The 24,243-nt window shown below is 37.0% G+C and overlaps 1 protein-coding gene across 3 annotated transcripts in view; it reads right to left on the bottom strand.

The window, feature by feature from the left end:
* LOC115211622 (transcriptional adapter 3) overlaps positions 1 to 24,243 on the bottom strand; it is a 54,242-nt gene that overhangs the window by 25,339 nt on the left and 4,660 nt on the right. For 2 of the 3 annotated variants that reach the window (XM_029780238.2, XM_029780239.2), the window contains exons 2-5: positions 22,215 to 22,325; positions 17,569 to 17,744; positions 12,989 to 13,036; positions 5,204 to 5,233 (exon numbers count right to left, since the gene is read on the bottom strand). In XM_029780238.2, the coding sequence (XP_029636098.1) occupies positions 5,204 to 5,233; positions 12,989 to 13,036; positions 17,569 to 17,744; positions 22,215 to 22,320 (360 nt within the window). In that variant the 5' untranslated portion in view covers positions 22,321 to 22,325. The remainder of the gene's footprint in view (positions 1 to 5,203; positions 5,234 to 12,988; positions 13,037 to 17,568; positions 17,745 to 22,214; positions 22,326 to 24,243) is intronic. The other variant, XM_029780240.2, reaches the window with a different exon arrangement.

Genomic DNA, 24,243 nt, shown 5'->3' on the forward strand with positions numbered 1-24,243 from the left:
CTGAGTTTAAGTTTTGATATAAAGAGACACAACTTGATACCTGGTAAACATTGACAAGGAAACCACATAAATACATTTATATATATATGTATATATATGTGTGTATATATATATATGTATATATATATTTACATAATGTAATGGGCTTCCTCTACAATTTTTGTCTACCAAATTCAAGGCACAAGGCTTTGATCAACAAAGGCTACAGTTGCCTAAGATGTCGCAAAGTGGGATCAAAATGTGTCTAGCAGTTCTATTTTATAAAATAGATTATTTAATTATTAAAACATACATAGCATTATCTTATCAAAACATATTAATTAAAATCTTCAGCTAAGCAAAAATATACAGAAATTATTTGATAGGAATGATAATTGTATGCATGTGTAGATTTTTATCTGGAATAATTAAAAAGAATAATGTATAACTTTAAAATAAAATGATGAAAAATTATTTTTTTTATATTAAAAATAATTGCATAAGAAAAGTAAAAAAAAAAAATCAAACTGAAAAGCTTAGAACTAATTGTTGATAAATGCAATTATTAGCAAAAATTTTAAAACAGTTAACAGTGAAAAGTTCAGAAAACCTTAGAGGAAAGCAAAATGTTTTTTCTATATCTCAAACTTCAAAAATGACCATTTAATTGGAATTACTTCATTCTAGCAAGCAGCCTGCAAATTTATTGTTAATTTTCTAATTATTATGAATTTAGTTTCTTTGGCTAAGACAATGGGTAGCTCCAATGGGTTATATTTTAAATGAAATTATAATTTTGAGAAAAAAATATCGTAACAAAGTTGTGCAGGAACAAATTTCAAAATACACAAAATGTCGGTACACTAATTTGAATTCTGATAACATAAACTATTATTATTATTATTATTATTATTATTATGCTTTTTATATCAAGTTAGAAAACAATACAAAATCATAACTGGGTTGTTAAATATGGTCTTTGTTCAAGGATGAGATGCTTTAACAGTATTCCCAGTTCTATATTTACACGTAATAGAACTTAGTTCTAAGCTGGTCTACATCTGTTTGTTCTCAGCTTCTCAGCTAGAAAGAGTGAATGATATTCATTTTGCTGAAGCAACTGTTTTAATAGTTGAATTGCTGTTCAAGAGCCAATCATTCAGCCTTGAGTAGAAAGTGAATTTTCACTGCCTGGTCCCAAAACTGTAGTATGGAATTTTGGCTAACAAACACCATAAGCTTACAGTGAATGCAGTAAAAAAACAGTTTTACATTATCATCCACAAGCATGATAAGTGTTCATATACTAGAAGACTATCTGGAAAATAGGTAAAATATCCCTTAGTAGCTTTAATAAGACAAGACAATGCCAACATTTCATTATAAATATATATCATCATACAAATTTTGTTTTCCCATATTGGCATGGGATGGAGCACAAACAAGGTCAGCAATTTCGGGTGAAGGGAATAGTTGATAATATTGACTGAAGTTCTCAGTTGGTACTTAATTTATCAACCCTGAATTGATGAAAGGCAAAGCTGACCTCGGCAGTATTTGAACTCAGAATGTAGAGATGCAGGAAATGCTGGTAAGCTTTTCATCTGGCATGCCAATGATTCTGCCATCTCGTTGCCCTACTTTATTAATATTAACCTCAGTTACCACATACCTTAAAATACAATTTAAGTTTTGTAATTAGTATAACTAACTCACTAACTGGACCAAATGATTGAAACAAAATCTGTTTTTTTTTTTAACATAATATAAATTTCTAATTTTCCCAGCTCATTTTCATACCAAGTAACTTCATAATATAATTAGCCTATTCTATAATTAATTGTATAATTAATACTAACATTATTTAAGATATTTTCATTTATTTTCAAAGAAAATAATCATCTGACTTTTGATTGTCTGATTACTGATATTTTTAGTACAATGCCTTTACTAAAAATATTATGGCAATCATTAAATTGCTAGTAATTTTCCTTTTTGTGAAAATTGAGTAGTTTTAATGTTTTATAGGAACAATTTTTCATAAACACATCTGCAGAAAAACTTGGAAAATCTTTAGTAGTTTCCCAAACTAACTAATGCTAAAAAACTGGAAATACATTAATAAACACACACACACACATGTGAATATATATATGTATATATATAAAAGTATATATTTTTGTATATGTTAGGTTGTTATATTTGAACAGTGAAGTGCTCAATCCAGACATAGAAATGTGTGCATATCAAACACTATTTATTGACTCATGTGCATCAGGAGAGTTTTTCTTAAAAGTTCTCAAGAAAACTGAGCATGTGGTGATAACAGGTATGGAATATTTCTGTATGTCAGGTCAGAAGAACCTTGCCTGGACCCATAACTAAATGTTGGTGCCCTGATCAGTTCTTACTCATCATCATCATCATCATCGTTTAGCGTCCGTTTTCCATGCTAGCATGGGTTGGAGACGGTTCAACTGGGGTCTGGGAAGCCAGAAGGCTGCGCCAGGCCCAGTCTGATCTGGCAGTGTTTCTACAGCTGGATGCCCTTCCTAACGCCAACCACTCCGTTAGTGTAGTGGGTGCTTTTTACATGCCACCTGCACAGGTGCCAGAGGAGGCTGGCAAACGGCCACGATCGGATGGTGCTTTAATATTAATATTTCTCTCTTCAGTTTTTGATTTCCATACAAATCTTAAGTGCTGTACTGTTCTTTAAGTAGTCGTAACGAAATTAATGACACGATCTGTTCTACTAATCATCATCATTGTTTAACGTCCGCTTTCCATGCTATCATGGGTTGGACGAATGACTGAGGGCTGGTGAACCAGATGGCTGCAGCAGGCTTCAATCTTGATCTGAAGAGATTATTTTCAATCTAAATCCCAATGTAGCTGGTTAAGATGTATTTTGTAGTGATGTCAATACAACAGAAAGGTATTTCTTCAGGCATCTTACTTTCAGGGGAGTTGGGGGGGGGGAGAAGAGCTCTATTCTTCAGCAATAAAAGCATGTTGAGATTTATATTTCTTGAACCATTTACAATGTTTTTGCACCGTATCCTTGATAATAGAGGGACATTTTTGGCAGGCATCAGAAGCGTGTTATACCTTGTTGAACAACCAATGCAATTTGTGGCCGTTTAGAAAAAGAATTCTTTCACAAAGAAGAAAACTTCTTACAACACACTTTTTCACATTGCGGTAATACTTCAGCTTTCTTCCATTTATTCATTTTCTCAGTCATTATAAGACAGCCATATATTCCTACAGGTGAGTACGTCATTTTGTGACTTTTGAAGGTGGCTTTATCTAAGGATAGGTGACCTAGTCCACTTAATGTCTTTACAATGATATTTCACAACTTTAGGCACATAATTTGATTTTGTACGTATATAAAATTTGTGGTAGTTTGGTTTCCTGAGGGTCTTAACTGGAGTATAACATTTACTTGGATGTAGAGAATGATGGTATTTGCTTATTACCAAGGAACTTCATAAAATTTCCAATGTAAAATGACAAAACCAGAGTTATGTGACTGTACAAATGCTATTTGCCCTATATTTTCTTCTTTTTTAAGGGGTTGCTTTTATTTTTTCTATGTTATCTTCAAGATTAGTGTTTCATTTTGCCAATGGTTCTGTTTTAGCAGTACACATACACATTAGATGATATAAACTGCCTTGTCAACTGATCTCCAGAAGGCAAATTCTGCAGATTAACAATAAGCTTAAAAAAAAAAAGCAAACAGGTCAACCACCAAGAAATGCCTGGGGAGAATTTATGCAGGTTTTTAATTAGTAACACCAAGTTAAACACCATGAATAAATCTCCCAATCTCAGAACCAGGGGGAGGGGGGCATGTCACATCAGATGAGATTTCAATGAAAATCTGTTGAGTAAATGAGATATTTGTAATCTTTCACATTGCACTAAAGCAATGAGGGTTTTCTACTGCACATGTACCAAACATCTCTTCTCTGTTCTCATCATCATCATCATCGTTTAACATCTGCTTTCCATGCTAGCATGGGTTGGACAATTTTGACTGAGGGCTGGCAAACCAGATGGCTGCACCAGGCTCCAATCTTGATTTGGCAGAGTTTCTACAGCTGGATGCCCTTCCTAACGCCAACCACTCCGAGATTGTAGTGGGTGCTTTTTGCATGCCACCGGCATGGGGGCCAGTCAGGCGGTACTGGCAACGACCTCACTCGAATCCTTTTACACATGCCACCAGCACAGGTGCCAGTAAGGCGACGTAGGTAACGATCATGCTCGAATGGTGCCCTTTTACGTGCCACTGGCACAGAAGCCAGTTGGCTGCTCTGGCAACAATCACGCTCAAATGGTGCCCTTTAAGTGCCACTGGTACGGAAGCCGGTTAGCTGTTCTGTCAATGATCACGCTTGTATGGTACTCTTTGCACCCTGCCAGCATGGACTCCAGTCATCGAATTTGATTTTGATCTTGCTTTTGATTGATTTATTTGATTTCACTTGCCTCAACAGGTCTTCGCAAGTAGAGTTTTAGTGTCCAAAGAAGGAAGGAATGTTCTCTTGTCAGCAATAAGACATGGGGTTACTACTGTCAATCAGCTAGAGTGATTTCATTATTACACATCCTTTTAATTGTTTTCCATTATTTTCTTGTTCCTAATTAAATATCGTTATCTGTTCTTTACATGTCTTCTCACCATTTGCTAGAACACATTTGCCAAACACTTTTCCTGTTGTTGTTCCTGATGTAAGCGACCATCATACATACGCCACATACAGAGGTGTGAGTGTGTGTGTATAAGTGTGTGTGTGTGTGCACAAACTCAGTAATAAACTAGGAAAAAGTTGAAATTATTTGATAAGAAGATGAGAATACTGCATAATTGAATCCTTAACATCACTAGCAAGATTTTTTTTTTTTAATGTTACAGTTCTAAAACTGTGGATCACAATAGCAAATAATTAATAACAGATTTATATCCCAGTTATAATTAAACATCACACAAAAGAAAGTGTTAATTCCATTTCATTCATGCAAGGCTTGGGGTATAATCTTGGGGATAATTAGCATTATCAACATCATCATCATCCTCATCATCATCATCATCATCATAACAGCTGTGTTTTTTTTTGATCCACTGCTTGACACAGGGCTCCCTCATCACTCCTCATTTTCCCCTAACTCCTGTTCTAGCATTCCAGTTAATCCCTGCATGGTTTATTACCTCATTCCTCCATCTGCTTCTTGGACGACCCTATGTGAGGAAATACAGAATACCAAATAACATTAATGTTATTTTTGCTAATTAGTTATTATATTTGTTGAATTAGTAATTTTTTTTTTTTTTTTAAAAAGCAATGAAATAATTATAAACAATTGATAAAGAAATAAAAAACAGCTCTTAATATGAAAACAATAAAAATAAAGGCAAAGTAAATAAAAATATAAAAAAAGATGAGAGAATAAAAATATAAATAAATACAACCAACCAAAAACTTTCTAATTAATATAAAGAACCGATGAACTTGTCCAATAATTAGCTACAATACAATTAATTACACAATGCTAACAAAGTAATATTTGATTGGTACAAAAACACTGGCAGTTTGGTATAAAATTTGCCCAATCAACAAATTGTAATTTCTTTCCTTTTTTTCCTTTTAAGAAATCTTTGAGATTTATACAGTAGAGTTATGGTTAAGTGGCTTGAAACCCCAAACCTCCAGCAGCTGTATGAAAAATCTACAAAATAATTAATCACATGATGAATGGAGACCCCAATAGCGTCTTACAAATTGAATTCTTCTCCTAACTTTACCTTTGTGCAGCCGAAACTAGAATAAAGTAATTCAAATAAAATGGAATCATCATAGAACTATTGTTAATAAAGAAAGTTTTTTCTGTTTTTAAAGCCTGTCTCCCGTGAAAAAAATGAAATATAACAGAATAATTTGGCTGTGTTTTATAAGAAGTTTTGATTTAACTCAGTGACTTTGGAAACTTACAAATAGTACAAACTAATTTACTTTGTTACTTAGTTTTTTTTTTGTCTTATATAATACCATAATCAGAATACACATTTAGAAAATTCCAGGTAAAAGACAGGTCACATAGAATAAATACATTTTCTTTTTTGTTTTACAATAATTTCGTTTCAAATATTTAATTAATATAATATGTTGTTTGTCATAGACTGCTTTCTGATTTGCATGGTTTACATACTAATTCGAAACAACAAACACAAACTAAGTAGGAACAAATAATAATAGTAATAATAATAATCTACCTAATGGCATTTTACACAAATTGAAATACCTGCACATAATGAATGCAAAAAGTCAAAAATAGTGCCAAGTTATCCGAGAAAGACTGACAGTGATAAGTTTTGAAAAATTAAAAAAAAAAAAAAACTAGCATAAAACACAAAGTGATGAAAATACCACAAACAGCACTAAAAATACAACTGAGATTATCTTTTGTCTATAGACACAAATGACAGAACTGAAAGCAAATTTATGAGACTAAAACTGATTATGGATTAAAACTAAGCTTGGTTTTATGAAATAAGGATGGTGCTTAAATTAGGACCACTGATAACAACAGAATGGATCACTAACCATGCAAAAGTTTCAAAATAAATTTCCTGTCCTTTGGACTTTATCAGATTCAGTAAGGCAAAGTAAGGACAAAGGAAATAAAATTTATTAAAACAAGATGCTTAGATTGAGATAAAAATTATAATTAGTTTAAAAAATGTATTACCAATGAAGCATGTCTAGAAAAGCTTTTGATAACAAGAAAAGCAACAGCAATAATGGAAAAATAAAAAGCAGACGGTAAGGAAAGGCTTACTAAATGAGGCAAAAATAATATAGGAGTTTGCCGTAGGTTCTACGAGAGGGTTGAGAGGTGCAAGGATTCTAGCCCAAAGAAGAAAGATTTAAATATAAAAGTGACAAAGGATATGCAAAGACAGTGCATAAAATAAATTTATAATCAAAATCTAAGAATGAGGCTAGTTAAGTGGTGTTAAAAATGCAGAAAAATTTGAATCTAGATACTTACCTGCTTCTAAAGTGACCCCCACCCTCAAAGGGATAACTGAATAGATACCTTGCTAATATACAATGTCATACTTTGCCTAAAAGATACCTGATAATCTAGGCCAAAATTTGACACCACAAACAATGAGATAAAAAGTTATATATTCAAATCAAATTGCTAATAGCTTTTTACATAATAATAATATTCAACTCTTATATTCTAACTTTAATAAGATCAACTTTATTATGCTAGCAGAAAAAAATGAAGCCAGTATATATATATATATATATAGTGACGCATATTTGCCATTTGAATATGGCTAACCCCTAAGGGTGGATGCTACTGTAGTTTGTAGCCCCAGGAAGATATCTCCTCCAGCTGGCTTAGACACACTATCTGTGCCCTATTAGTATTTGTGAAGGGAAGTCATCCTTCCCGTCTTCAACTTATGATACACATGGACTCGAGTTTCAAGGTGTTTACCTATCATCAGCGTGTGACAATCATAGTTGAAGACGGGAAGGATGACTTCCCTTCACAAATACTGATAGGGCACAGATAGTGTGTCTATAGCCAGCTGGAGGAGATATCTTCCTGGGGCTACAAACTACAGTAGCATCCACCCTTAGGGGTTAGCCATATTCAAATGGCAAATATGCGTCACAATGTGTTACCGCCATTGTTTATAACTCGCTCTGAGATTTATCATTACATATATATATATATAAAGTAACATATAGTATTGATCTTTCTTGTACAAGCTAAATGCTGATGTTTAACCTTCATCTAAAAAACATACTTTTAAATCTATTAGTAGACTGCTAACATTTGTATTCTGACCTTGTATTTATTGTGAAGACATACAAACATATATTCTTTTCTATTCTAGTCACAAGGCCTGAAATTTTTGGGGAGGGAGGTCAGTTGATTAGGTTGACACTAGTATGTAACTGGTACTTAATTTATTGACTCCAAAAGGATGAAAGGCAAAGTCGATCTTGGTGGAATTTGAACTCAGATTGTAAAAACAGACAAAATACCACTAAACATTTCGCCCGGTGTGCTAACGTTTCTGCCAGCTCGCCTGAAATTTTTGGGGAGGGAATTCAGTCGATTAGATCGACCCCAGTATGCAACTGGTACTTAATTTATTGACTCTGAAAGGATGAAAGGCAAAGTCGACCTCGGATGAATTTGAACTCAGAATGTAAAAACAGACGAAATACCACTAAACATTTCGCCCGGTGTGCTAACGTTTCTGCCAGCTTGCCGCCTTATACAAACATATATTTCAGATGAAAGACAATTAATACTAGCAGTGTTTAGACTATTAGTACCTGTCAAGAGCCCTAGTTATGGGTCAACTAGCAGATGGTATTGTGGCTGAAACATAAGGGCTCAGAGGAGGGCTGGCCTTTAGACATGTGTCACACAGGACTAATGGGTGTGGACATGCCTTGATGTTGGGTGAACCAGTCTTCCTGCCTTACACTTAAATAGGCCCTGCACCTCAAGAACAAGCTTGGGAAAATAGGAGACTAAACTAAAAATAATTCCAAATAAATCATCATCATCATCATTTAATGTCTGCTTTCCATGCTGGTAAAAGTTGGACTGCGTCAAGTTCTACTGTTTGCGTTGGCATAGTTTCTACAGCTCTTCATAATGCCAACCACTTTACAGAGTGTATTGGGTGCTTTTTAAGTGGTACTGGCAGCAGTGAGGCCACCAAGTAACTTGAAAGACAAGAGTTTCCCACCACTTCTCCCATTCTCAACTGATGTGTGGTGTACTATTGAGGGACAGAAACAGGGGTCTAGCAGTAGAGGAGAAACATGGCTATCTCGGGTGGAAAAAGAGAGAGAGGCAGAAATAAGATGGTGTACATATGATGGGGCATAGACTCAAGTTATAGGGAGGTGTATATAGTGAAGGGGATTTGAGAGGATGAGTAAGTTCACAATACTGCAAATGGAGAGTGAAAGATGGAGTGGGGATTAGAAGGGTATGTTGTGGGGAAGAGATTTGACAAGACATTTGAGTGCAGGTAGGATAGCAAGGGTGAGTGGGAGACAGAGGAGAGGGGAATACTGAGGGTGGTGAGCATGGGTGGAGGGAAAGGAGGTGTCGGGAAGATGGAACATGGGGGAGAGGTCTGCCAGGGATAGATTGTTTGTAGGGTGGTGGGGCATGGATGTAAAGGACATGCCTTTACGGCCTTGATTTTACTTGGCTGGATGTGTCTTCTCAGGCACAGCAATGCACCAATTGTTTTGGTCCTTTGTCATCAACCCAATGAAGCTCAACACCTGAAAATCATCTCTCAACACTTTGTCCCATGTTTTCTTCTTGCAGAGGTCCCCCCCCACACACATTTAGAGATTGGCTCTTCTTTATGCAGCTGTCTTCATCCATATGCATCACATGACCATACCAGTGCAGTCTTCTCTCTTGCACACAACATCTGATGCCTCTTACACTCAAAACAATGCCAGTGTGCATGTCGTACATGCACACTGGCATTGCACATCCAGCAATTTGACACCTCTGTAATCACTTCTGCCTAAGGCATATTCTTTACCTTCTAGCAGTTGACTATAATGCTGCTACACCAGTTATTGGGTATGACCTCTTCCTGGACAACCTGATTAATTATACAGGTGACCAGGCCACATCTCACTCTGCCAGATATTTTAAGCATCCCAGCAGTAATTCCTGATGGGCCAGGGGCTTTTCCTGTCTTTATATCCTCAATTGCTTTATCTATCATGCTGCTATCAAGTTGGATAGTTGGTCCTTCCGTTGTGCTCATGTTAAGATTTACCTTCACCCATGCATTCTCTACATTTAGCTGCCTTTCATAATGGCACCACCATGCCTTTTTCTTTGCAGAATCACTAAGTACAAGAATGCCATCATCCATCGAAACATACATCACAATCTTGTTTGACTAACCTCGCGCCTCTGGTCCTCATGTTACAGAACATTGACAGACTTCTTCTTTTCTGTTTCTTCCCTAGCTAAATATACCTGTTTCTTTCCTACCCACAAGGGGCTAAACACAGAGAGAACAAACAAGGACAGACAAACGGATTAAGTCGATTATATCGATCCCAGTGCATAACTGGTACTTATTTAATCGACCCCGAAAGGATGAAAGGCAAAGTCGACCTCAGCGGAATTTGAACTCAGAACGTAGCGGCAGACGAAATACCGCTAAGCATTTCGCCCAGCGTGCTACAGTTTCTGCCAGCTTGCTACCCTAAAATATACCTGTTGCCTAGCTTCTCTTCCAGCTGCCTGGTATAGTTCTCTGCTACCCCCACTCTTACAGACCTTTTTCTTTGCTCTTATGGCCCTGTCTTCTTCACTGTTCCACTACCATGTAACCCTAGGTCTGGTTTAGTATGTGGCCCTCAGTAAGTTGCCCCATAGTAATTTCCAGTTGGTCTCTATGTTAGGTGTCTCTATCTTCTCCGCTTTGCTGAATGCTTCAATTAGGATGTCTCCAAAGCTCTAACTATTCGATGGGTCTTTAAGCTTCCAAATCTTCCTTTTCCAAACTGGTTTGCTTCTTGGAACCCTTCAAGCCTCAAGTCCGAAGTTGCTAATGACCAACCTATGCTGAGGAGTACATTCCTTCCCCGTGAAACTCTCTGCATTTATGAGCAACCATCTGTTTCACTTTCTAGTGATAATGTAGTCAATCTGTCTCATGCGGCCACCAGATTGATAAGTAACCAGGAGACTGGGTAGTTTCCTGAAGTTAGTGTTGCAGACCATTAGGTCGTTAGCATCACAGAACTCCAGTAGCCTTCTTACCTCCGCATTTAGGGAACCAACCCCTTAACCTCCATGCACACCACTGAAGTCACCTAACTGTTACCCAACATACCCACTGAAGTCACCAGCCATGAAGATACGGCCTTTATCATTTGTACTGAGGTAGTCTACGAAAAGGTATGATAAAATCGGTCAGTTTGTTCATCCTGCAGCTCCAGCTGGGGTTGTAAATGAGAAACGAAACAAATGAGCCAAGATATTTGTATTGGGATGACAGGAAGTTGGAGTTGGTCAACGGAAGTGACAGCCATGCTGCCACCACTGCAGACTAGTGAACAAGCCACATGACTTTCATGGGATGAAAATATACGACTTTATGACAAAGACAAGATATACAAATTTTCAACACATCAAAAAACTTTCATTGGATGAAATTAATGACCTTTGCCCAGAAATTTCATAGAAACAATCTTATAAAAAAAGAGGAAACCAAACCAAACACTATCCTGTCAGAGTTAAACAATATATAACTAACATAACTCAAAGAATTCTATTTAGTTTAGCTTAACGACTAATATTGATTTGAAATGAGTTTTAACGTCTTCATGCTATTCTTTTCAATTTATAAACTTTTATTTTACATAAATTCTTATCATGTTCTCAATTTTGATAATAAAATAAAAGGGTTCTAGAATTAATGCTCATTTAATATAAAGTGAATAGAATTTGTAATTTAAGAAATATCAACCCTGTTGCAATAAAGAAAACAATTAATTCAGAGAGCCTCTATGCAGTCACTTGACTCACCAGACAAACCTGAGAGAGAGAGAGAGAGAGAGAGAGAGAGAGAGAGAGAGAGAGAGAGAGAGAGAGAGAGAGAGGAGATAAAGAGTGAGAGAGGGGGAGAAATGGAGGGAGGGAAGGACAAATTGGGTAATGTTGTCCCAGATATCTCAGCCTGCAATAATGGCAAGATGGTCAATGAGAGAATTCTTTTGACTATAAGCTGCTCTATCAGGGTTAATATGGAATTAAGCAATAATGAACTGATGGAGATTTTTGTCATTTAAATTACATAAAATAACTGATTGCTAAGAATTGTAGAATTTGAGAAATTTAACAGTTAACAGCAGTACCATGTGATAAAAAGTTTACAGCACAAAAGATGGAATGAAGAAGGAGTAAACCTTTGAACAAAACTTTAAAAATGCTGATACTGGAATCTGACAAGAGCCACATAAAAGTGAAGACAAATATAAACTACAATGTCACCATCATTATTTAAAGGCTGGTACCCATGTTGGCATGGGTTGGATGGTTTGACAAGGATCTGACAAGTTGAAGGTTTGCATCATGCTCTGTCTACTTTAGCATAGTGTCTTTGGCTAGATGCCCTTCCTAACACCAAACACTTCACAAAGTGTACAAAGTGCTTTTTATCCTGGCACCAGCTTTAGTGAAGATCACCTCATATCTTGCAATGTTAAGAATAGAAGCGAGAATGGGTAATGATTTTAGGTGGAGAAGGATGAGGGAGTGAAAATAGACGAAAGGAATAGTTGTGACAGAATGTAACAGAGTAAGTAGTAAAGCAATCACTATGTATATAAAGATGTATACCCTACACATGTGTGTGAAATTTAAAGAAATGATCTCTCTACCAAATTACTAAGAATCAAAATGTAAAAGATGAAATACATGATTTATATATACATCAGCATCTAGCATGTCATATTTGTGATGAATTAGTTTAAATTATTAAATACCCATTCATTTACTACTATACATTCACTAAACTTTTTTTTTCATAGATTTTTACATTCTATGTAGATTAGCATTTTACCAGTGCAAAGATGTAATATTTTTATATAATATCTTTAAAACTGTATTCAGCATTACAATTACAATTCATGAAGTCTTTCTTAAGCTGTATTATTTCACACACTGGCAACAATATCATTATTCTGGAATATTACAAATATACCAAAAAACAAAAGGTTCTATTGCTATTGTGATATAATATAACCAAGTGAAAATTAAACTTTTAAAATGTTTAACAGGAAAAATTTTCTGAAATTACAAATTTGAAAAATTTCTTAAAGAAATGATGAAGATTGAAGAAAAATCAGAATAAACGCTATAACTAAATTACATAGGATGTAAATATTCAAGAAATACTTACAGGAAAATTCTTCAAAGTTTCATTTTTATTTTTCACAACACTGTTCTCCTGAAAGATACAAGAGACAAAGCAAGAAACCTACAGAACTAATTCGGTGTTGCATATGATATCAGAAGGAGGTCCCTCTTTATATGCAAGACTATGAAACTATTCATGGTTAATTAATAAAATTACTTTACACTGTCAGTCAATGTTACTTGATTGAAGTCAATACTTTTACCTGAGTTTTTACATAAAAGTTAGTTTAAATCATTATTATCAAACAATTTTGGTAAACATTGTCATTAAACATGAACATAATTAGCATCAACACATCCTAGAAGTAATATTTTGATAAGAAAGACATTTCTAAAAACAGAAAGGCTTTTTTGATAAGTAGAATGAATAACCTCTACTTTTGACATTAAAGGAGGAAAGGTTAAGCTGGATCTAAGTGCAACATATATGATGCCCTGAGGTACACTAGAAGCTGCTTATTATGATCACTTCAAGATAGACTCTTTTAAGTAATAACAGATAGATAACATTAAGCAGAGGATATAGCAGCATAATATCCTGAGTGTTTTTAGGATCCATTCATTTTGATAACAATAACCATTTGATAATGTTATCTGTAATTATAATTAGTGGTGAATTGACAGAGTCATTAGAGAGTCATATAGAATGACTCATAATATTTGTTCTGAATCTGTGTGCTTTGAGTTAAGATGCTGCCAAGATCAACTTTATCTTCCATTCTTTCAGGATCAAAAAAAAAAAAAAAATATCAATTCAGGGTGGTGGATTGGGGGAATAGTAAGCGGGTCAGGCAAGATACTTTGTGGTATCTGTTTTGGATTTTTATATTCTAACAGAAATGCCTGCCATGACTGTAGTGTCACACTGTATTGGATCAAGTTGATGACCTTTCCCTTGAATAAACATTGGTGACATGTAGAGGAGACATGCATACATCGGCAACCACAAGTCATCCTCAAAAATCTTGCCTGAGCTGCACATACATGTACAGATGCATGGTCAACATAAACTGGTGGAGTCCTTACTCAGCAGTTTGATAACATTATTCTTTTCTATGCTAGGCACAAGGCCTGAAATTTTGGGGGAGCGGGCCAGTTGATTAGATCGACCACAGTATGCAACTGGTACTTAATTTATCGACCCTGAAAGAATGAAAGGCGAAGTCGACCTCGGCGGAATTTGAACTCAGAATGTAAAGACAGACGAAATACCTATTTTTTTACTACCCACAAGGGGCTAAACACAGAAAAGACAAACAAGGACAGACAAACGGATTAAGTCGATTATATCGACCCCAGTGCGTAACTGGTACTTATTTAATCAACTCCAAAAGGATGAAAGGCAAAGTCGACCTCGGCAGAATTTGAACTCAGAACGTGAAGACAGACGAAATACCGCTAAGCATTTCACCCGGCGTGCTAACGTCTCTGCCATATAACATTATCACTGATTATAATAAATGGCTTCAACTATAATATGAAAATTTTCTTTTATTTCTCCACTGTTTGCAAATCACTTTTAAAAATTGTAAGTTATCAAATACTCAATGATAATAGTTACGAAAAAGATATTAAAATAAATACCTTACACAGAAAACTTTAAAAGAAAGAAAAATGAAAGAGAAAAAAATTAGCATAAATGACTAATGAGAAGATGGAATGGTTTTTACACAATAATATATTATTATGACATTTTTTCTTGGTTGAACTTGTTTTTCTATAATATCATCATCCTGTGCTGCACCAGAAATGTTTCCTAGGGGTCATTAGGATTAAAGCTCCTTTGAATAACCAGAGATTTAGAGACGTCCTAATTGAAGCATTTGACAAGGAGAAGATAGAGACATTTAACACAGAGGTCAACATCAGGCACCCTAACCCAGGTGACCCAGTAGGGATTGATCAAACCCTAGCTTGTGTCAAGTTAGCACTACCCCTTCTAGGGCTCACACCATCTAATCCACAGCCACTTTGAGAGGTAACCTCCACTGCTTCCACATCCAGCCTGATGACCTTTTGCCAACTGGGCCCCTATGGTGCCAAGCATGTTCTAAGCTCTGCAGAAGGGATTGGCCTGCAAACTCACTGCATCCTGTCTCAATAGGATTGTATCCCACTACCTGTTACCCATTGCTCAAGATTGGAAACTTGATATAATAGAAACCATAAATATGGCTGAATCTTTGACTAAAGATATATTTGCAGATGGAGATGAATAAAGCAGGTGCCAAGAGCACCATCCGAGCGTGATCGTTGCCAGAGCAGCCAACTGGCTTCCGTGCCAGTGGCACGTAAAAGGGCACCATTCGAGCGTGATTGTTACCAACGTCGCTGGACTGGCACCTGTGCTGGTGGCATGTGTAAAAAGATTCGAGCGAGGTCGTTGCCAGTACCGCCTGACTGGCCTCCATGCCGGTGGCACATAAAAAGCATCCACTACACTCTTGGAGTGGTTGGCGTTAGGAAGGGCATCCAGCTGTAGAAACTCTGCCAGATCAAGATTGGAGCCTGGTGCAGCCATCTGGTTTGCCAGCCCTCAGTCAAAATCGTCCAACCCATGCTAGCATGGAAAGCGGACGTTGAACGATGATGATGATGATGATGAACATGAGAAAGTATGCAAGATGATGCATTGTGAGATAATGGCCAATAAGAGGTGAGAAACAGAGCTAAAGAAGGGAAAGAGAAGTAGAACAGGTTGATGTTACCTGAGAAAACTCAACAAAGAACAAAGAAAATTGATGACAGACATAAAATGATGAGACACATTATTAAAGAGTACCACTTACATAGCATTCACAGAGAAATGATGTATATAAAATGATAAACTATTGGAATGTCAGATAAATTCATTGGGTTTCTTTTGCCCATTTATTTTAATCCTTATTGTTCAGCAACAATTTTAACAGATCAATTAATGATACATTCTCCTTTGTTCACGACTTCTTGCAAACAGTCCACAAGCTTATCAATGGCTTAACGGGAGAAATCACCAGATTTAGGTTCAAACAATTTATTAAGCCATGGAAGGAAATAAAATCAATTTATCTGACAATCCAATAACTGAATGTAAATAATGAGTACACGTATTATACATACATATAAACATACATTTGAGTCAATGAGAAGACATTTATATAAATATCTGACGATGGTGGACAAACATATACACTTAAATAAACAAGAATGAAATTACTCTTTACTCTTTTACTAGTTTCAGTCATTGGACTGTGGCCATGCTGGAGCATTGCCTTTAATCGAGCAACTCGACCCCAGGACTTATTCTTTTGTAAGCCCAGTACTTATTCTATCGGTCTCTTTTGCCGAACCGCTAAGTTACGGGGGACATAAACACACCAGCATCGGTTGTCAAGCAATGCTAGGGGGACAAACACAGACACACAAACGCATATATATATATATATATATATATATATATACGACGGGCTTCTTTCAGTTTCCGTCTACCAAATCCACTCACAAGGCTTTGGTCGGCCCAAGGCTATAGTAGAAGACACTTGCCCAAGGTGCCACGCAGTGGGACTGAACCCGGAACCATGTGGTTGGTAAACAAGCTACTTACCACACAGGATTATCTCTAGTAGTTTTAAACAGTGAGATGAACCAGGTTTGGCTTGGAAATGTTGAGAATTATTGTTAGTTTAAATATATAATCTCAGAATATCATCAATCCTTAACCTAGTCTGTTCTGCGCTGTTCACCACACCAATTCACTCAGGTCCCTATGTCCACAATCTCTGGTTTCTTGCAACAGTTTTTGTAGCACTCTGAGTAACTGTGAAGAGATTGTTAGACCCTTACAGAGCCCTATCACAGTGGTGTGTAAGAGGGTGGGAGAGTATAATGTGTTTACTTGTATTTAAAGCTCATATACTAGTAATAAGAGCGAGCTAGTAAATTTAGTCTTGATGTGGACCAAGAAGGCAACTGAGATTTTTAAAAACCAGTTCAATAGTAATATAATTATTATATGAGTTGCAGTCATTTAATCAAAGGTCTGTCATAAACTTCAATCTGACAAATGTAAGATCCAACAAATATTTATTCATACTTTGTAGTATGAAAAAAACAAAAAAAAAAAAATGAAAGAAAAGTTAAAGATGTGTGTGTGTGTATGTGTATATATATATATATATATATACTCTTTTACTTGTTTCAGTCATTTGACTGTGGCCATGCTGAAGCACCGCCTTTAGTCGAGCAAATTGACCCAGGACTTAGTCTTTGTAAGCCTAGTACTTACTTTATCGGTCTCTTTTGCTGAACCGCTAAGTCACGGGGACGTAAACACACCAGCATTGGTTGTCAAGCGATGTTGGGTGGACAAACACAGACACATAAACACAAACATATACACACACACACAGAGCATATCTATAAGAAATGGTAACTCTGGGCAAATACCACAGTAAATTTGCGTATACATTAAGTATGATACAGAGATGGCTATTTTAATTCAATCCTGCTTCTATTCTGTGACAAATTAAGATAAAACAATGCATAAGATAAAGAAAAACACTCATGGAATATATCTATACTAACAACTTTGCCGGGTGCAGGTTTCTTCTCTTTCTTGTCTTGCCAGTTATTCAATGTTTGTATTTCTTTTTGTAGCAGCTGTAGTCTTTTGCCTGCAGAAGCAAGCAGTGTTTCCAATTCTGTTTGTAAGCGGTCAATTTCATCTCCTCCAATGCCTTCTTCTTGAGTTCGTGATAAGACTGAAGGAAGAAGACAAGAACAGCAATAACAACACAACCACACAACTCTCCTACTACAAGTAAGAGGTCTCTTTACCTCCTACTGAAAGTAATTAATACAGAAGATATGTAAGGTGAACAAATAAAGAAACTAATGTTGTAGTCTCCAATGGGTTTAGGTGCAAGGACTGCATACTGGAGCTTCAAGATATGGCGGCCCAATTTTCTTTGTATTATTGAAGAGAGAAACCACTCTTGTGAGCCATGGTGCCCTTTTGCCAAGGCCTTCTTGGCTGTCGAAGGTAGAAGTAGGTTATCCTAAAACTATGAGGGGACAAACAAAGGGATTAAGTCGATTACATCGACCTCAGTGCATAGCTGGTACTTAATTTATCGACCCCAAAAGGATGAAAAGCAGAGTCGACCTTGGTGGAATTTGAACTCAGAACGTAAAGACAGACGAAATACCGCTAAGCATTTTGCTTGGCGTGCTAACGTTTCTGCCAGCTCACCACCTTAATATTCTGCTGTATTCTGAAAAAGAATATAACTATACCGCAAGAGAAAAAGGGTCGCAGAGCACTGCAATAGACTGACTGCTTCTGGCTTCATTTCTTCCACCCTTAAGGTAAGACACAACTATTCATACTTCTTTGTGAGATCGTGAACAGAGCAGTTGATCCAGTTCCTGAGTTTGTATAACAGTTACTGTAACTGAACATGCTTACGAAGGGAGATAATCTATCTCACTATTCTCATTATTCTTCTTTACAATCAGTTTGGAAGTGTGAGTGCAACAACCTTTATCGTAGCAACAGTAGAGGATCACAGCTACATATGAGGCTGCCAGTGTATGGCTAAGTTGCTCTTTCATCACATTATGAATTAGTTGGCAACATCCTTTGGAATCTCAAATCTAATAATGCCAATTTTCCAAGTTATAATACATCAAGACAGATCATTTGGAGTAACTGATTGAACATATCTTAAATGAAGACAGCAATGGGGTTTATAATTTTTACAAGGAATCAACTTTTGACCATGGATCTTGAAAATATTCCAAATTCATAAACTAAAGATAAATCATATAACTTGATGTCATCATCATCATCATTTAACATCCGCTTTCCATGCTAGCATGGGTTGGACGATTTGACTGAGGTCTGGTGAACCAGACTCCAATCTGATCTGGCAGAGTTTCTACAGCTGGATGCCCTTCCTAATGCCAACCACTCCGAGAGTGTAGTGGGTGCTTTTTTGTGCCACCTGCACAGGAGCCAGTCCAGTGGCACTGGCGACGACCTCACTCCAATGTTTCATGTGCCACCAGCACAAGTGCTAGTAAGATGTAATATTAAATATATGTAATTTTTTTATTTGTTCATAAGCAATTCTGTTTTTCTAAATGCAGTTTAGTTTAATATCAGGAAGTAGAATGACTGATGCAATTACAACAGAACAAACAGGGGCATACGAAAGAAATTATTCATTTTTGGCTTGTTGCTCTGAAGAAAGCTTTTGATAGATGCACTTGAAGTAGTGATATAGTTACTAAGAAATTTAGGAGTAAAGGAAAAGTTGGTCAGAGTAGTGACATGACAAATGTATGAGTAGACAGTGGTAAGGATGAGAGTGGGTAACAATGATGAATTTGAAGTAAAGGTAGGATTGTATAAGGGGTCAGTGTTAAACCCCAAATATTTGTATATGCCATGGAGGAGTAGGCACAAAGGTCTTTATTATGGGAGTTGTTGTAGACAGGTGATATAGTATTGACAATAGAGAGAATGGATGGCTCAAAGGAGAAGAATGGATGGAGGTAAATGTCATGAAGGTGAATACTGTAAAGACAACAGCAACGGCAAATGAAAAAGTATGTACTTAAGTGGAAATAAACCAGGAAGTGGCTGTGAGTAGAGTGGAATGAATTCCATTAAATGTGTTAAGAATTCGTTATTAACCAGTTTTCAAAACCCTCATTACTACACTATATTGCTGTCCAGTTGAATCATCCCTTCCAATCCTATCAAGTAAAACCTTCAACTTTTCTGTATATTTTAGTAAGATTCCAGTTAGCTTTTTAGTGATACCAATTAAAAAATATTGTCCAGACATTACTATTAGATAAGCTTCTCTGTTTGGTGTTTTAGAACCTGACCTTTAAGCCAAGTATTGAGAAGACGACCCATCAAGTCAAGTAAAATCGCAGTCGTGGCAGATACTGGTGTCACACAAATGGGACATGTGCCAGTGGCATGTAAAAACACCCATTATACTCTTAGAGTGGTTGGCTTTACGAAGGGCATCCAGCCATAGAAAGCATGCCAAATCAGATTGGAGTTTGGTGCAACCTTCCAGCTTGCCAGCCCTGGTCAAATCGTCTAACCCATGCCAGCTTGGACAATAGATGTTAAATGATGATGATGATGATGATGTGTAATATGCACTGGGTTGGGTCATCAGAAAAGCAATAGAGTGGAAGAGTTATTAATCAATGTGCATAATGGGAGCTACAAATGGAGGAAATAGTATGAAGATGGAAGGTACTTCAATGATATGATGACTAGAGTAGCAGGTGGATCAGACCCATTGCTGGTAGCCAGAGCGAGATGTACTTGGAAGTTCAGGGAAATGAGTGATGTGGATGAGGTGAGAGCTACTGAAACTGAATGGAATGGTGGTTGCTGTCATCAGCATCATCATCGTTTAACATCCATTTTCCATGCTAGCATGGGTTGGACAGTTTGACTGGGGTCTGGGAAGCCAGGAGGCTGCACCAGGCTCCAGTCTGATCTGGCAGTGTTTCTACAGCTGGATGCCCTTCCTAACGCCAACCACTCCGTGAGTGTAGTGGGTGCTTTTTACGTGCCACCGGCACAGGTGCCAGAGAAGGCTGGAAACGGCCACGATCAGTTGGTGCTTATTACGTGCCACCGGCACGGAAGCCAGTTAAGGCGGCACTTGCATCAGCCACGTTTGGATGGTGCTTTTTACGTGCCACAACTACTGTATGTGTAAGAAATAGTATGATTTATGGGTGATAAGTACAGAGTAGCAGAAAAGACTGGAAAGAATAGTTCAGTGGATGGAGAGAGAGAGAGAGAGGGAATGAATTGCAGAGGTGGGTGTTATAAAGAGGAATGAGATAAGATGGTGGGGTTATGTAGTGAGGAGAGATCAAATGATCAGGTAAAAGGGATGATGAAAATGAATACTGAAGGAAATAAAGTAAGGGAAAGAAAGAAAAACGAGGGCAAAGTGGTTGGTAGGGTGAAGCTGTGGTGGAAAGGGCAAAATGGATATTCGTTATGGGGCTCCCAAGGCTAACCTCTGCTTCTGCAGGGGAAGTAGTCTTAAAACACTTGTGTTCTGTATCAAATGTTATTATGCTACCATTGTTTTAAGACACCGCTTCATTTTCTCTTCCTTTTATGTATATTTGGATATAAAGGTTTGACCATCACCAGGTTGCTAGAGTTGCTATTATGGATTATCTGCTTAGTACAGAATATAAACAGATTTCACAATTGGAGTTATGACAAACATTAATGGAATTTACATTATTTACATTCGATGGATATTTGTCCTCATCTTGTTTGTTGTTAACACAACGTTTCGGCTGACATACCCTCCAGCCATCTTCAGGTGTCTTGGAAAAATTTCAAACCAGGGTTCTCATTCCTAAGGTATTTTTCGATGTTGTTGTTATTATTATTATTATTATTATCTTTTCTGTATTTTCCCTGGAGTTTTAATATGTCATTTTAATATTTTTACCAAATGCTTTACGATTTTAAACATAAATTCAATGTGTTATATATGCAACACTGAGTCTCTTATGATGTTTATATCATCATCATCATCATTTTGCATCCGCTTTCCATGCTAGCATGGGTTGGACAGTTCAACTGGGGTCTGTGAAGCCAGAAGGCTGCATCAGGCTCAGTCTGATCTGACAATGTTTCTACGTCTGGATGCCCTTCCTAACGCCAACCACTCCATGAGTGTAGTGGGTGCTTTTTACGTGCCACCCGCACAGGTGCCGGACGGAGCTGGCAAACGGCCACGGACGGATGGTGCTTTTTACGTGCCACCGGCACAAACGTTGGACTTTATATCTGTTCTGTAGATATAAATGAATATGAATATATGTATGTGTTTGATCTTTCTGTGGATTTGGTAATGTTCCTTTAGCTGCTGCTCAAATTGCCTCCCCTCGGATTAATAATTATTATTATTATTGTTGTAAAATATGTATTGTTGAATATAGAACTGTATGAATGGAATTTACTTGTAAAGCAGTTTTAAGAAACAGCTACTCATTAATCTGCTTGGGATAACCATATCATCCACAGGAAGAAAAGGTAATGAAAATACAATAAAAATAGAATTAACGAAGTAAATGGTCTAAAAAGCTTTGGGGCATATAAGGGCTTATGCATTTCAACATATTGGATAAACAAGACAGATATATTCAGAAAGAAAACTCACCTGATGAGTAAAGCGGACATGATTTTGTGTGATCAACAGGTTTGAGATCTGGAAATTGGAGGGGACAATCTTTTGAGTCCCCTATCCCTTTACCTTTTCCCTTCATGATGTCTGCAATGAAATAAATACCAGAACAAAAAGATATTTAGTGCTTCATTTCATTAGTTTTGTTTTTTTGCTCAAATATTATAATGAATAATATAACAATAATAGTGGATTTGGTAGACGGAAAATGAAAGAAGCCCATTGCATATATGTACATTATCATTGTGTGTCTGTGTTTGTCCCCCCAACATCACTTCACAACCGATGCTAGTGTGTTTACGTCCCAGTAACTTAGCGTTTCAGCAAAGCAACTGATAGAATAAGTACTAGGCTTACAAAGAATAAATCCTGGGGTTGATTTGCTCGACTAAAGGTGGTGTTCCAGCATGGCCACAGTCAAATGACTGAAACAAGTAAAAGAGTAAAAGAGAGAGAGAGTAACCAATACAAAAAGAAAAATTAAGATGGTGAGAATAATTATGTGACAGGATCTGACTAGCCAGAGTGCTGTGTTGGGTTCCAATGTCTGCTTTGTCCAGTGGTAGAAATCTTGCCAAAGCAGACACTGGAATGCAATGCAGCTCTCAGAGTAGTTAGATTCTGTTGTGTTGAACAGCCTAATCCATGCCAGCATGCAATACAGATATGAAATGATGATGATGATGATGATGATGACTAATTAAAATTTTTCAATATAAATGTTGTCATCTCTATCATACATAAGACAAAACTAACTCAATTCAGTGGACAAATATTCTAGCTACCTGGCTTATTTGATTACTATTTCATAAAGATTTAAATATTGTGACACTTATAATTATGCACACACACACACACTATAGACACAATCACTATCAGACCTAGGGAAGAAGTTTCAGGTGTGGAAGCAAGGTCTAGAATTGAAGGGCCTTAGAGGTAACCTAGCAAAAACCAGAGTCTTAATAAGGAGGAAAGCAGACAAATCACAAATCCCCTCAGGTAGATGGTCCTGATCGATCTGTAGAAAATACGTAGATAGAAACTCCATAAGATGTACCTGGTGTAAGCTATGGATACATATAAGAGGTGCAGTAATATCAGAGGAAAGTTAACAGGGAAAATAGTCTTTGTGTGAAAGGTGCACAGGTACAATTAACACTAAAAATGTGCAGAAAATAGATTCCATCGCATGCCATCGGCGAAAACTAGAACTACTTCCATTACCTAGGTGACCAAGTCAGCAGTAGAGGTGGATGTGCTAAGAGTATAGCTGCTAGAATGAGAATAGGCTGGGCAAAGTTCTGAGAGCTCTTACCTCTGCTGGTAACAAAGGGCAGGCAGACCATATGATGCCTGTGTGTGAACAGCCATGGTACATAGCAGTGAAACATGGGTTGTGACTGCCAAGGACATGCATAGGTTTGTAAGATATGAAGCTTGTATGCTTTGCTGGATGTGTAATGTCAGTGTGCATGCACGACAGAGTGTAAGCATCCTGAAAGAAAAGTTGGGCATAAGAGGCAACAGATGTGGTGTGCAAGAGAGGCAGCTGCACTGGTATAGTCATATGATGCATATGAATGAGGACAGCTGTGTGAAGAAGCACTCTAATGGTGGAGGGAACCTGTGGAAAAGGTAGATCCAGGAAGACATGAGACAAGGTGGTGGAGCACGATCTTCAAATGTTGGGTCTCATGGAGGCAATAAGTAACCAAGATCTTTGGTGATATGCTGCACTTAAGAAGACCCGTTAAAAGCACTCTTCAAGCATTAGGTAATATGCTGTGCTTGTGAAGACCTGTCGAGCCAAATGAGATCATAGTCATAGCCGATGCCAGTGCCATCTGACTGGCATGTAAAAAACACTGTTTGAACATTGGGCCACATGGAGTCAGCCTCTTCTGACACCCTATATGTTGATGTCCCTTGATTCTATTGAACCCTATAAACTGGTCTATATACATAGGGAGAATTCACAAAAAAAAAAAAAAAGACGAAGACAGGT

This window comes from Octopus sinensis, linkage group LG5 (assembly GCF_006345805.1).
Source record: "Octopus sinensis linkage group LG5, ASM634580v1, whole genome shotgun sequence".
Lineage (NCBI taxonomy): Eukaryota > Metazoa > Mollusca > Cephalopoda > Octopoda > Octopodidae > Octopus > Octopus sinensis.